This window comes from Hylaeus volcanicus, chromosome 2, assembly GCF_026283585.1.
Source record: "Hylaeus volcanicus isolate JK05 chromosome 2, UHH_iyHylVolc1.0_haploid, whole genome shotgun sequence".
Classification (NCBI taxonomy): domain Eukaryota; kingdom Metazoa; phylum Arthropoda; class Insecta; order Hymenoptera; family Colletidae; genus Hylaeus; species Hylaeus volcanicus.
Genome location: NC_071977.1, coordinates 2,625,105 through 2,638,369, shown reverse-complemented (window position 1 = coordinate 2,638,369; position 13,265 = coordinate 2,625,105). Strand labels below are relative to the sequence as shown.

The window sequence follows — 13,265 nt, the reverse complement described above, 5'->3', positions numbered from 1 at the left end:
GGACGGTCACGATAGAATCGGGATAGGTGCGACCTTGATACACCTGAGCGAACGTTCGAAATTTGGTCTGAAGCACCCCTTGGTTCTTAACACGATGTTCCCAAAATCGCCATTCGCATTGCCTTTAAGACGTCGAAACACTCCTCTGCGTAAGCAAAAATATCGATTCTTTTCGCCGGAAAATCGAATCCAGCCTCTTAAACGCGAATGTTACGGCTCCTTTGCGCTGCGCGCTGCCCACGCGAAAGGACAGGTATGGTAATTACAATAGAGGTCGCAGAAACGTCACTAAACGGCAGACAAAGACGGAGCGTGTGGCCGGAGGAACGAAAACAGATGTCAAGATATTTTTATGGCCGAAAATAGCAACTCGGTGGAACGGATCGCGCGTGGGTGGAACCGAAAACTGGACGCATGAGAAGAGTACGTTCAACTTGCTCTTAAACAACGGTCCGGGTTACCGTGTTAGACTTCCAAAGAGAGGCGGAGAAAGAACGGGAGGGGAGGAAAAATTGCAGGTACATTAAAGAAGCAAGAAGCAGCGGAGAAAAGGAGAAAAGGAGGTCAACGCCGAATGTTTCGCAAGAAACCGCACGATGCACCGTAATTTGGTTGATATCGAGGATACGTTCAACGAGAGGAGCAAAAATAATGAAACAAACGGCGATGGGAACGTTGATGTACAAGGTGATCTGCAATTCCTAAAATAAACGAGGAATAAAATGAAAATAATGGCTAATGGCTTGCTATTTTATTGAATTTATTTTGAAAATTGTAGGTCTTACCACTGCATCTGTAAGTTTATTATTTAACTAAATACAGCGCAAACTAGAAACGAGTATACCTACTACTCGTTAAATGGAAGTTAAGATTTGAATTATACAATGAAATATTTCGAAAAAGGGCAATTGAACAAATTTTCGAATAAATTGCTATATTATGATCGCTATAGTTGATATGATGCTATATGATGCTATATGATGCTATATGATGATTGCTATAGTTGATCGTATTTATTTACTAATCAAATCAAATTTATCCTTCTTCGGATCCAAATCTAATTTATTCGAATGTAATTTATAACTTTAAATAACATACAATAAGAATTATTACGAATCTCTTTATGAACATCTGATTAAATCTTCAATCATAGATAAATTTATTACCGAATGAACGTAACAAATTAAATAAATTTTTAATCTGTAAATTTATAGTAAAAGCCAGTAAAAAATAAAACTGAATCTATTGAGAAACGTCTCGAGTAAATACTATCGATACCAGGTCATAAATTATAGTCCACTATCAAAGAATGTCAAACAAGTACGTATTAAATAAAATTGATTCCCACTTGGTACTTTTATGAAGGTATACATATTTCATTCTTCACGAAACTATTGAGGTTCTATAATAAGGAAAAAGACCTTCTGTGCGAATCGTATTCTATCAGACATTATAGTCAGACGTAGTCTGAACTATTGATAGCTAATACTACGTGTAAGTATAGTTCTACTTACACGTAGTACTAGCTATCAATAATTCCTTATACTCCTTCTTGCACGACTTGTTTGGTGTTTCCATTTAGAAAATAGTTGCTAACCTTGTTAACACAATTCTCACGACTCTCATAGAGCTACTTTTGACGTAACTGACGTACATGCATAATAAATATTTATGCAAAAAAGTAAAGCGACAAAGAACCACAGTATTTAACGGAACGACTGATCGAGAATCAGGAAAGAACTTTTTAAATGTAGAAAACTTAAAAAAAAATGTTAGGCACGAAATGAAATTAATAATAATTAATTCGTGAATCATTTTCTATTATGTATATTCGTATTCAACTTTCGGAGACGGTTATATATAAAACGATATCGAAAATTATCATCAATCATGTTTTGCACACGACTTTCTTATCGTTTTCGTTTTATATTCAACTTTCTTCGCCGTTTTTATATTAAACAATTATTCGTACTGAAATTCTCAAGTTTAATACGAATTTCTGCGCCTTACAAGCGATTAAATATTTTCTGCACGAGTGATAATCCTGCTAAAAAAGAATTAATCAACATCCTCGTGTCGCGATAAAGATACAATCACGTAAATCGTTTGAACGTCTAGAGAATGGAATAGAAATTAATTAGAGAAACGAACGCTGGTACCGCGATTGAGAAATCAAGCTTCGCTGTGCCGAGTAATTAGCTGAAAAGCGTAAATCGAGGCGGACCAAGGGAGGATAAGAATGAACGACTGTTGAAGTTCCCCTCTTGAATGGGACAAACAAGGCGAGTCGCGAGAATCCTGCCGCGTTGTGTTTCGAAAAAGCCTAGTGTCATGAATATCGGGGGAACAGAAAAGGAGAGACTCGACGCACCGAGCGTCATGTGAATGACACATGAACGACACTCGAACAGCGTTCTGGAAAAGCAAAAGGAACAGTGGAGAGTGTAGCTTCCTCTATACATGGACATGTGTGTCACAGGCCCGATACTCCGTAGTCCACCATGCTGGGATCAAGTGCGAGCCACGAACGATCAGCTGGTGCGTTTCTTCCCACACGAAATGGTCCATTGAATTTTTCGATCGTTTTCTCCAATCACTTTTTTCTCATATTTATATTCTGTATCTGACGTAATCGATTGGGTGCTTAAAGGTCAGTGTTATAATTTAAGAATTGGAATCGATACCCAATTGGGTCGTCCTTTTGTAAAATGGTTTAAGGCCATTTTTGAAAAGAATTTAATTGGGAATCTGGGTTGGGATGGAAGTTGATGTAATCTACTTAAATGAAGAACCCATAGTCACCACCTTTCCTATCAATTTAATGGAAGTTTAGCTATTACTTGGAATTATTAGCAAATTTATATCGAAAGTGGTGTGAATTTTTTAAAAGGATCGAGTCAAATATAGAATCTATTTGTAAGAATTCTTCATTAAGGTATTTTACCTACAAAATTCAAAAATCTCCGATATTTATTGCACGCGTAAATATTTTATCGTTGAATAAGTTAATAATATTGAATTATATCTCTCTATTTATTTTTAAACTGTATACCAATAGCACTACCAATAGTCGTGACATTTTAGTATTCCTGTGAATGAATCAATGAATATTTAACTATTAAGAATTAGTTGAGATTAGAAACTGGTACGATCAATTTTTGTTGTTATATACAGAATAATTCTCTTTAAATATATCTCTGAATTCATTTTTAGAAAAGATCCTTTGTTGCTGCAGCGATCGATATGTTCTAACAAATTGAACATTGGACAATACTTTGTTTTCCAAATACATTAGTTACGCTTCAACGAATCTACGAGTCTACACCGAGAACTACACCGTCTCAGAAACACGAGTACGATGCGAAATGTGTATATAATGAAATTCAATACGGTCTTATGAGTACTCGAAATAAAACTCTCGTGCATATAAGAAGTAGCTTCAGAAACAGTACCATGTCATTCAGATTGGAGTATTTGGACGTCAGCTCTTGAGCTGCCCAGGACGTTTTCATATCCATGGAGACTCCGCGGGCTTCCAGCTCCTTCGATTGAATGGACCCATTTTTGATTTGCTTCTTTCGTTTCGTCGTTGCCTCTTTGCGTTTCATCGTGCGCTCTCGCGCGTCTCTTTCTCGAGGAAATTGCTTCGACAAAATAACGGTGTCGCGTCCTTTCGCATACGGCGATCGTTTTTCTCAACCGAAAAATGTCCGCGCAAACAAAAGTCGAAGCACTGTTTTTCTGTCTCAGAGCTCGATGCACTGCACGAAACTTTGCACTGGTAATAAATCATTTCAGTTGTCGAACAAAAATTCTGAACCGGTGTTTTTCGACTGTACAGGTCGAGGTGAAAATCGAGAATGTTGAAATTTCGTTCGAGGCTTGGCGCGAGAGTTATTAATTATTGAAAATACATGGATTTATTAATGAATGATTCCGAAGCAACGCCTTAAACGGAATTTCGGCATTTTCACTTTCGCATCGTCTCGGTTTCTAGAATTACTACTTAAAAGACAGTCTACCTGTAGCCGAACACCCTGTACACCTGCAGTCACAGAACGCGATGCGAGTTATTACGACGTTCGCTCGAAGGTCGGCCTTCTAGGTGTCAAGTTCGTACTCTTCACTCTGTGAAAGTTCCCGACGACTACAGAATTTTGCGATTCAGTGAATTCTTCGTCGTTAATCCTTCGTGCGTCAAATTCGTCGACCAACTGTCGCGTGAGATGTGTTGCATCTCTATAAAAAGTCCAATATTCATCGTCGAACAATTCCTTCGTATACTTCTGCGAATGAGACTATGCAAACTTGAAATTTCAAACTTCAATGGAACAATCGTGTTCTTCCTTTGTGATTTTTTATAAAAATTATTCGAAATTGGAATTAAATTCTGTCGATGAACGTTTTGAAGTCTTCAGGGATTCTGTCTTCAATTCCTCGTGGTGTCTTTACTTAGTTAATAATCTTGAAAGTTGTAGGCTTACATTTCTAACGAATTACTAATGCCAAATTCTGTTAATTATTTAAACACCTTAAAGTCTTCAGACTTTTCTGCCAGCTGTTGTATTCGTTCGGAAGAGCTTCCAGAAGAGCAAGAAGCTGATCGATGATTTATAACACGTGAATTCTTCGCCATGTGTCTTCCATTCGTTGACAAATGAACTTGAAACTTCTACTAGGTCGCAGTACCTTGGCTCTCTTTCATTAGCGATAATTCATCGGTAATGATTCATCGGCAAGGATGAATCGAGGATGATTCGTGAACTCACTATCGAATGATAGAACGGCTGCACTACGAGGGTTACTATCACAACTACTTAACTCGGTTGTTACCGACCCTAACTTGACTGCGTTTCAGCGACGCGCATGTGCGACTTTCCTACCCTTAGAATGACGACGGTCTATCTGCTACGAATTACGATTATCGAGTGAAAATTACTATGCTTGCGGAGCCTCTGCGTTGGTTTCATCGCGACAATGAATGTTCACCTTTAATATGCGATTCCTAAACAACGAACGTTTGATTCTCACACGAAAGAAATACGAATTTCTTAAATACCAATAATCGATTGTGACGTCAATCAAGTATACGACTTGTTTATCCATGCATTATAACGTAGCTTACCGTTGAGGAGACCTTATCGAATGAGGTCGTGCTTGTTTAAATGTTGCATGTTTTATTTAAAAATATTTCTTAACGATAAGGAACTTATTTTATGATTTTAGATTTGTATATTTTATCATACGATCATCTTTGTACGTATCTAAGTTATTATTATTAATATTGGTATTTTCATTCATTTTCTTTTTTAATCATTTCTGTACATTGAAATTACATTAATCTTTTTGTTTCGGACCATAAAACTTTGGTCTTTGTCTTGTACGTAGGATCGACACTTGGCAACGCTATTACCGTCTTCAGAAAGTGTTCACCGCTTGCTTCCCTTTAACTCCCGACGTTCGACCTGTAGAAACGAGGTAGTCTGTCAATATTCGATGTCCGTCGTGTCAGGGAGCGTTTTAATAAAATAGATGGACTTCCAAACTGTTTTATAGGTTCGAGGACATCCAGGACAGCTCGCCAAGGCTCTGGCGAATCTACGTCGATATTCGTAGAAACGTGACGTACCGAAATTGTGTCGAACTCGAGGGAAATCAAGATTCTCGATAATGAAACAAATTGCTTTAACAAATTAGTACTGTCTGGCACTCGCACCACTGAATCCTTCGTTTCGTTTTGATCGCTACACAAAGTAGAAATATACACATCATTTATGTCTGTCTGTTAACATTCGGGAACTCTCACCTCGACACGTTTCGACAGCGAATTTATTTAAGCAGATTAACATCTATTTCGGTAAAAACAAATTTCTAGTGTACATTAACGAACACATTTAAAGAAAAGCTTTACGTTGTAAAGAAATTTCTGTTTACTCTGTTATTACTTTCTCCATTATATTACCTTTTTCTTTGATTAACAACATCTTCAAAATATTTTATATATTTACGCCTAATGTATTGCTTCGGAGTTATCATCATCAAATTAAATTTTCATCCGAAGAAATGCGCATTAACATAGGTTTCTATGGAACGACAGCTACCAATTTCGATTTATTCGCGTATCGTCAAAAGAACGCGTCGGAACGCAGTGAGAATTTCAAAGAAGTCGCGTGGACCCAAGCTCGATCGTTTAGAATTCCCTCCTAACTGGATCGAACTTCGAGTATCGAAGTTCAAGGTACCCTCGGGCAGGATCTACTCGATCCCACGCATAGTTCACGCGTTTCGTTAAAATTCCACGAAATTAATTTCTAAATTTCATTTCTAACTGCGGGAGGGTGAAGTTCCATTCGCGTAAAATTGCATGTTCCGGTGGAATTCCACGACGAGCGCTTCTGGCCGTGAAAGTTCAAGCGTTTTCACGAAATTAGAAGACCTAAAAGGGGCCTGAATAATGTTATCGTGCGGAATGTTTCACTATAATGAGTTTCATACCGAAGTAGTGGAATTTTCTACTCCTTTCGCAAAAAGCATTTGGTTGAAGCAACTTTTTAAGGGATGGAAAATCACTATTGTGAAAATGACTATTGTGCATTAGAACACAGATATGCTAATTTTTCCTTGACAAGTTTTTCAGGAGCTACTGAAAATGAAGTTATATTTACCGAAAGTGAAGTTGCAACTATGTCACACATCTCTGGAAGACGTTTAATAATTCGTCAAATGTATATTTAATTTATACTATGTACATTATTACAGTAATTCACAAATGAAATCATTTAACGACATTGGAAGTTTGATAGATTGTATCGCAATAAAGTTTTTGACTGTTAATTAATTGAAAATCTCTAGATTTCTATAGATTTTTCCTATAAATGAGCTCGATCTAACGAAATAAAATGAATCTGAAAGGGACGAGAATATTAACATTTTAAATGTAATGAACATTTTTCTCTCTTGTGATTCTTTTTACCAACGAAGCTTAGAAGAACATCAGGGGATAAACTTGTCCGAAAGTTATCTGCGTTCTAAGGACATCTTCTCTAGGGATGTTCTTACCGAGAAATCTTAAAGCACAACATCAAGGGACAACATTATCCGAAACTTATCTGCGTTGTAAGGATGTCCTCTCTCGGGATTTCCTTACTGAAAAATCTTGAAACAACGAAATCGGACGATAACCTCCTTGGAAACTTATCTGCGTAAGGACGTAAGGAGGATCCCCTCTAGGGATTTTCTTACCGAGAACACCCGAAACAACGTCAAGGGATAAACGCTTCCCGAAAAGGTCAACAGCGACCGTCTCGACGTTCCAATGTCGCGATCCAACTCCGCTCTCTCGTTTTTTTACTCTCCGAATGCAATTCACGGGGGGGTTGAATTCGACGGGAATTCGAGGCATTCGGGCCGTGGAACGTGGAAATTCCGACTTTGTCGGTCGGGTGCAGAGTTCAAGGTTCCTCGAGTGCGTCGTCGGTCGTGCGAGATGATTGGTTTTCGGTCTGGCGACCATCGTAACGACGGCGAACCCTTGCCTTCTCGCGAACCCGCGCTCGGGATTTCTGCATTTTCGTTTTAGCACGGCCGACGGACAACGGGATATCGCGGCACGAGAGTTATTTTTCTGAATTGCTCGGTCAACAAGTCGCGCGATCGATAGGAACGGCGAGTGGCGACGACGAATCGTGGAAACGACGTTGGAACCCTGTCGCCGGAAAGGGATGTTTCGCGAACATGGAAATTGGGAAATGGAACGGGGTACGGCATTCGAAGTAACGCGGGATTATTATACGAGGGCTGATTGAAAACTTCGTGGCTCGATGCGAAGATCGTACGAGGCTTGGACGACTTTAATCTTTAGTAACCTGATTTTTCTAAATTACATTTTCGTGTAATATGTATGTAATGTATAATATGTAATGTATTTGGTATTTGAACAATTATCACTGCTGACATTTATTTTCGTAACTTTTGTTCGAGAGAACGTTATGCGAGGAAACATACCCACAGGCATTAAGTTTTAAGAAATATGTAACGTGTTTGTTATTTGAACAATTTTCGCAGCTGACATTTATTTTTAACCGACTTCTTATAACTTTCGTTCGAAAGAATATTACGCAATGAAACGTACCCACGGCCATTAAGGGCTATCGTACAGGTATTCTTATAAAGGGAATTCCAGAAGGGAAAGTCTTTTTTTTTTAAGAATAAAATGCGCCTATATTAATAGTATAGGTGTATTTTATCAAATATATTATGTAATAAGTAGACCGCGAATCTTTATGTGTTTATAGGAAATTTGAATGCGCGAGAAACAATAAACATACCCCCAGGCATTAAGTTTTAAGAAATATGTAACGTGTTTGTTATTTGAACAATTTTCACAGCTGACATTTATTTTTAACCGACTTCTTATAACTTTCGTTCGAAAGAATATTACGCAATGAAACGTACCCACAGCCATTAAGGACTATCGTACAGGTATTCTTATAAAGGGAATTCCAGAAGGGAAAGTTTTTTTTTTTTTTAAGAATAAAATGCGCCTATATTAATAGTATAGATGTATTTTATCAAATATATAATAAGTAGACCGCGAATCTTTATGCGTTTATAGGAAATTTGAATGCGCGAGAAACTACAGAATGCAAGCAATGTGGTAGAATATAAAAAAGATTGGAAGTAAAGTTCGTGTTATTTGCAGAATAAAATAAATTTCTATTTAGGTTCGAGGCTGCTAGTAGCTACTACTTCCACAAAACGATTCACGAGGTAGAAAGCTCGACATTTCACCGAGTTGCATGGGCCTCGATTGAGAAGTGTGCAAAAACCGTTGCCATAATTCATCAGGAGCGTGCCGCGATACGTACAGTACGCGTTGATGAATCCACGCGTGGGCTGATTAAGATGAAAGATAGACGAATTCGGTCTTTTGCGTGCACCACACTGGCGAATAAATAGACCAGAACTGATATCGTTTCTAGCTGCGCGCGTGGCTCGTCGTTCGCCGCCATTTTAATTACGTATAAGCACAATGCCTCTGGAATACGAACTCGTTATATTTTTTGAATTACAGTAAATTATTTAACGTAACAACGAGTTCGACAATGAAATGAAATAAAAGTAGGAGTAAAATAATATTCAGAGGAACGAGTCGGTTACAAAAATGACAAGTTTTGACTTTTACGAAAAATTTTGTGAGAAATTTTTAAATTCGATTAAATTTCCTATGTTACAACGGACAATTATACAAAAATAACGTTACCTCGCGCAAAGCGGAAGGCGAACGACCGCGGAAGTGATTATAACCGAGTTCAGCCGAATAGTTACGTCAAAGTGGCGTCACTAGGACAAAGCGGTTTCCTTTGGTCGGATTGTTTAATTATGTCGCCGTAATGAAGTAATGCGCGCACGGCTCTGAACGCTACAGGGAACACGCGACCGACTCGTTTCTAGGAGAAACTCCACCGCGCGATGTAGAAATGAAAAAGTAATTATGATAAAAGTAATTATGATAAAAGTAAATTAGTAAAAGTGCTCTCAACGTATTTCCTGACGCGGGCATGTTCCTCTGTTTTATCGTTTGGGGTATAGTTCGAGGCTTCTGATGGCACGAACAATTTTATAATGTAAGACGAGTCTGGTGTTGGGTGTTACTGGAAAGTATAGCTCAGGGAGACGAGCCTTTTTACGTACATATTTTTATATCTACCGAGATGTCGTAACTAATTGCAAGTATGCATGAATTCATGAGTACTATCGTATGATATCGATATTAAGTTCGGTTTCGGTTAAGTTGGGTTTATGAAAATGGTGTACCGTTCTGATCGGACTGATTATTTGTAATAGATAGCCCTTGACCTGGCGATTGCAATGGTGGTCATTTTGACCTTGACCTTCAGCCCGAAGGTCAAAAACCGAAATGATCCAAAAAGTGGTTTTTCCACAAAAACTTCAACTACTCGTATCTCGATAAAGAAACGTCCTACTGCAAAATGAAAAAGAACTTTTTGATATATTTTGCCATGACGAGTCGATCTTGCAAAGAAAGACTGAATATTCTAAGTAACACGTTGCGCATCGCGTAATATTTCTAAACTCAATTTACATTCGGGAAACTATTTCTTTCGTCAGAATTTGTCGTATCTGTTGCTTTATAAAAAAAACCACGAAGTGATATCCGTATTTCCGATACAATCGAGCGGGGTTGCGCGCAAAACTCTCAAGTGTACCGAAGTTCTTTAGCTTATCCCACTTAAGGTTCGACGACCACCGAACAAAAACCATTCTTTGCTCAATTTCTTTCATCGAGGAATTCAAGACCCATTTAACTGTAGCCTCTGGCAGTGCCAAGGACATTTTCTCACGGGTTATTCCTTCCTGCTCCAGTTACGCAAAGCAACGTTGCACCGTGCCCGAACGTACTAGTAATTTATTAATCGACCAGGATCGGTGTGTATCCAACGTACACGCTTCATCGATCGCGACTAAGGTGCACAGCTGGCGAATCGTTACGAGTGTACGAAACGGCGAACGGGGCTACGTTCGCATGCAAAACAGGGACAACGTCGTTCGTTGTAAACGCAGTCGAACGCAATTTCGCGGCACGTTACCGTAAATAAGAGGACCCAGGGATCGAGAGAAGCGTCTCTAACGGAGCCCCGACGACGCTCCTGCCTTCCGATTCGCCGATGTGCAACGGCAATGGCGCGTGCACGGATGCAAAGTAATTTTATCGACTCTGGTTATCGTGCACGCGAGCAAAGTGGCTCGCTTTTAGAAAGTTTCGCGACTCTTCATTGAAATCGAGTCCTGCCGCGAAGGCGGGAATTTCGTAACGGATCGAGATTCCAGGCCCGAGCCTGTTCGTAGTTCTAATGTCAATTCTCTTTATAATACGACGTTTCTTCCCACAGATTGACGGGAAGATCGACGGTCTTTGTTCTCATACAGTTAAAGCAAGTTTAACTTACTTAGTAACTTACTTAGTGAGTTCAACTTACTTTAACAGGTGGTTCGTTTCTAGGAAATCGGACGTGCGTTCTCGCGTGGAACGGCGACGTTAACGCGCAAAATTGCTTGACCATAACAACGATACATTTACTTCTTAATACCCACGCTTGACCTTCCCAACCTGGAAGGTGCGAGAGAACAAAAAACTGCCTGGAGTAGTCGCTGCATCATGACGTCATTATTGCTCGAGGATAATATGCAATTATGCGCTATTCTGATACGTGCAGCGTCGACAGTGTAATTACTTCGAACGGATATCAGCGAGCTGACACAAAAGGGTACTCGGTACTCCGAATTAACATTTACAAACATTTCATCGATTCGTTCGTAATATTTTATTCTCACTTTTTCGTGATTTTTGCTCCAGTATCGAACTTGAACGAATTTGAAAAAATCTCGACTTTCAAAATACCTGAAGCGTTCAGAAATTTCGAAATAAACTTCGCCTGTGTTGCTTGAAAAATAACAAAATAATTATTCGAATCCTTTAACGAAATCATCGATATTCGAAATAAAATCCACCAAAGATTTTCACACTGATTCCTCGATAGATAATTTATATCGACTTCTTCGCGATTTAGATTTTCTTGAGTTAATTATTTTTAATTAGGCAGCATTTATCGAAAGGAAATTCGACGTTCTCTTCCCGTTCGAAACCGTGCCCGCAAGAATACACGAAAGACGCGAGGTAACGCACTCAAGCCGAGTAAGAATAGCTCACGGAAGTCGAAGTGGACCTAAGGTACGGTTAATTGTTACATTATGCTTCGCTATGGGCCACTAACGATCCGAGTTAACCGCCGGCGAGTCCTTCTTACTTTCCTCGAAACGAGTGGAAAGCAAAGATGTTTTCCTTTCGACGGCGCTTTCGTGTTTCTAAGAGGATTCTTCTCATCGACCATTTGTACGGAACGAGTTGAAAAGAAGCTGTGCTCAGCTCCGGCTCGTTGGAAACTGCTCGCCAAGATATTTCCGAACGGAGGGAGAAACCGCGGATCGTGATCTACGATTAAGTTCTTAGGAAAGCGTAGCCCCATTTTCCACCGGCTTCACCACCTTCGGCTTAGAGATAACAGCTCTCAGGGTTAGGTTTTCTTTGGAACGGTACGGTTGCCGATGCATGTTGAGAAACACTCGGCAATTTAACGTTTCTCGGACGATCTGCGGTTAATGGATCGGAGGATCGTTTAGGTGGAATTAAATTTCCATTTATAATTGACACGTGTGTTTAACGAAGACTAACAATACTTAGCGATACACTGGTTACTACTGACATGCAATACTACTGACAATAAGTGGATGAGTCACGAGGTCGAAAGAAAGTTTCCCGATTTTTCTTCTGCACTCGCGACTCACCTGTTTATTATTACGCATGCGGTAGCGTAGAGTAAACTGTTATTTAGCCTGCGTACGTCGATAATATCTTGAATACAAATGAAAAAATAATTTCTCTAAAAAAGTTCCATATTCTTCTTTTTAATATAATATCCACATATTTGTATTTATATTCAAGGGCGCGCATCTCAATTTCGATTACAGCTCTAAAGAAACGGAATTACGTGTTTTTGAAACATTTCCAAAGGATGTTATTTTTCCATAGAGGGATCGATAACAATCTGTCAGCTAAACGTTGCTCGCTCTTCGTAAACAATTCGAAACTGCCTGAAATCGGTTCGGCGAATTAGCTCGTTAAGGGATCGATATAATCCCGAATAGAACTACAGAATTTCGTGCACAGTTAGCCACGAAGTCACGTTCCTTCAACTGAACGTATTCCCCAAGATATAAGTTATATTCTAGTCCTCTAAGGAATTGGACGATTACACATCATTTCTATGTATGGTTAGAAAACGTGTAACTAGTAATCAGGATTATTCCTCCCAATTAAAATTCAGGATAAAAACAACAAAAATTTATAGTGAAAATAAAATTATTCACAAGTGATACATGCGGAACTTGTTCAGAAATTTAACGATACCGATGGTGTAGCTCTATATACATATACATAGACGTCACCAGAGTAAATTTCACGATATTTTAATAACCCACTCCTGCGATATGAAACATAACAGAGACAGACAACCATACACATACACGTTCATATATATATATATATATATTGCATATATACATATAAACCACTTCAGGAAACCATAAGCCAACAAATATAGACACATACCCAAATATACCAAAATGCATCTATATATATATGCATTTTGGTAACAATGTAACAATTAACCGTACCAAAATGCATA

The 13,265-nt window shown here is 38.8% G+C and overlaps 1 protein-coding gene across 4 annotated transcripts in view; it reads right to left on the bottom strand.

The window, feature by feature from the left end:
• Positions 1–13,265, bottom strand: part of LOC128872201 (serine-rich adhesin for platelets) — a 41,862-nt gene that overhangs the window by 15,087 nt on the left and 13,510 nt on the right. The window contains exon 1 of one of the 4 annotated variants that reach the window (XM_054114651.1): positions 3,453–4,361. The exons of 2 other annotated variants lie outside the window; for them this stretch is intronic. In XM_054114651.1, the coding sequence (XP_053970626.1) occupies positions 3,453–3,608 (156 nt within the window). In that variant the 5' untranslated portion in view covers positions 3,609–4,361. Of the gene's footprint in view, positions 1–3,452; positions 4,362–13,265 lie in introns of those variants that run through there. One more of the 4 variants, XM_054114648.1, reaches the window with a different exon arrangement.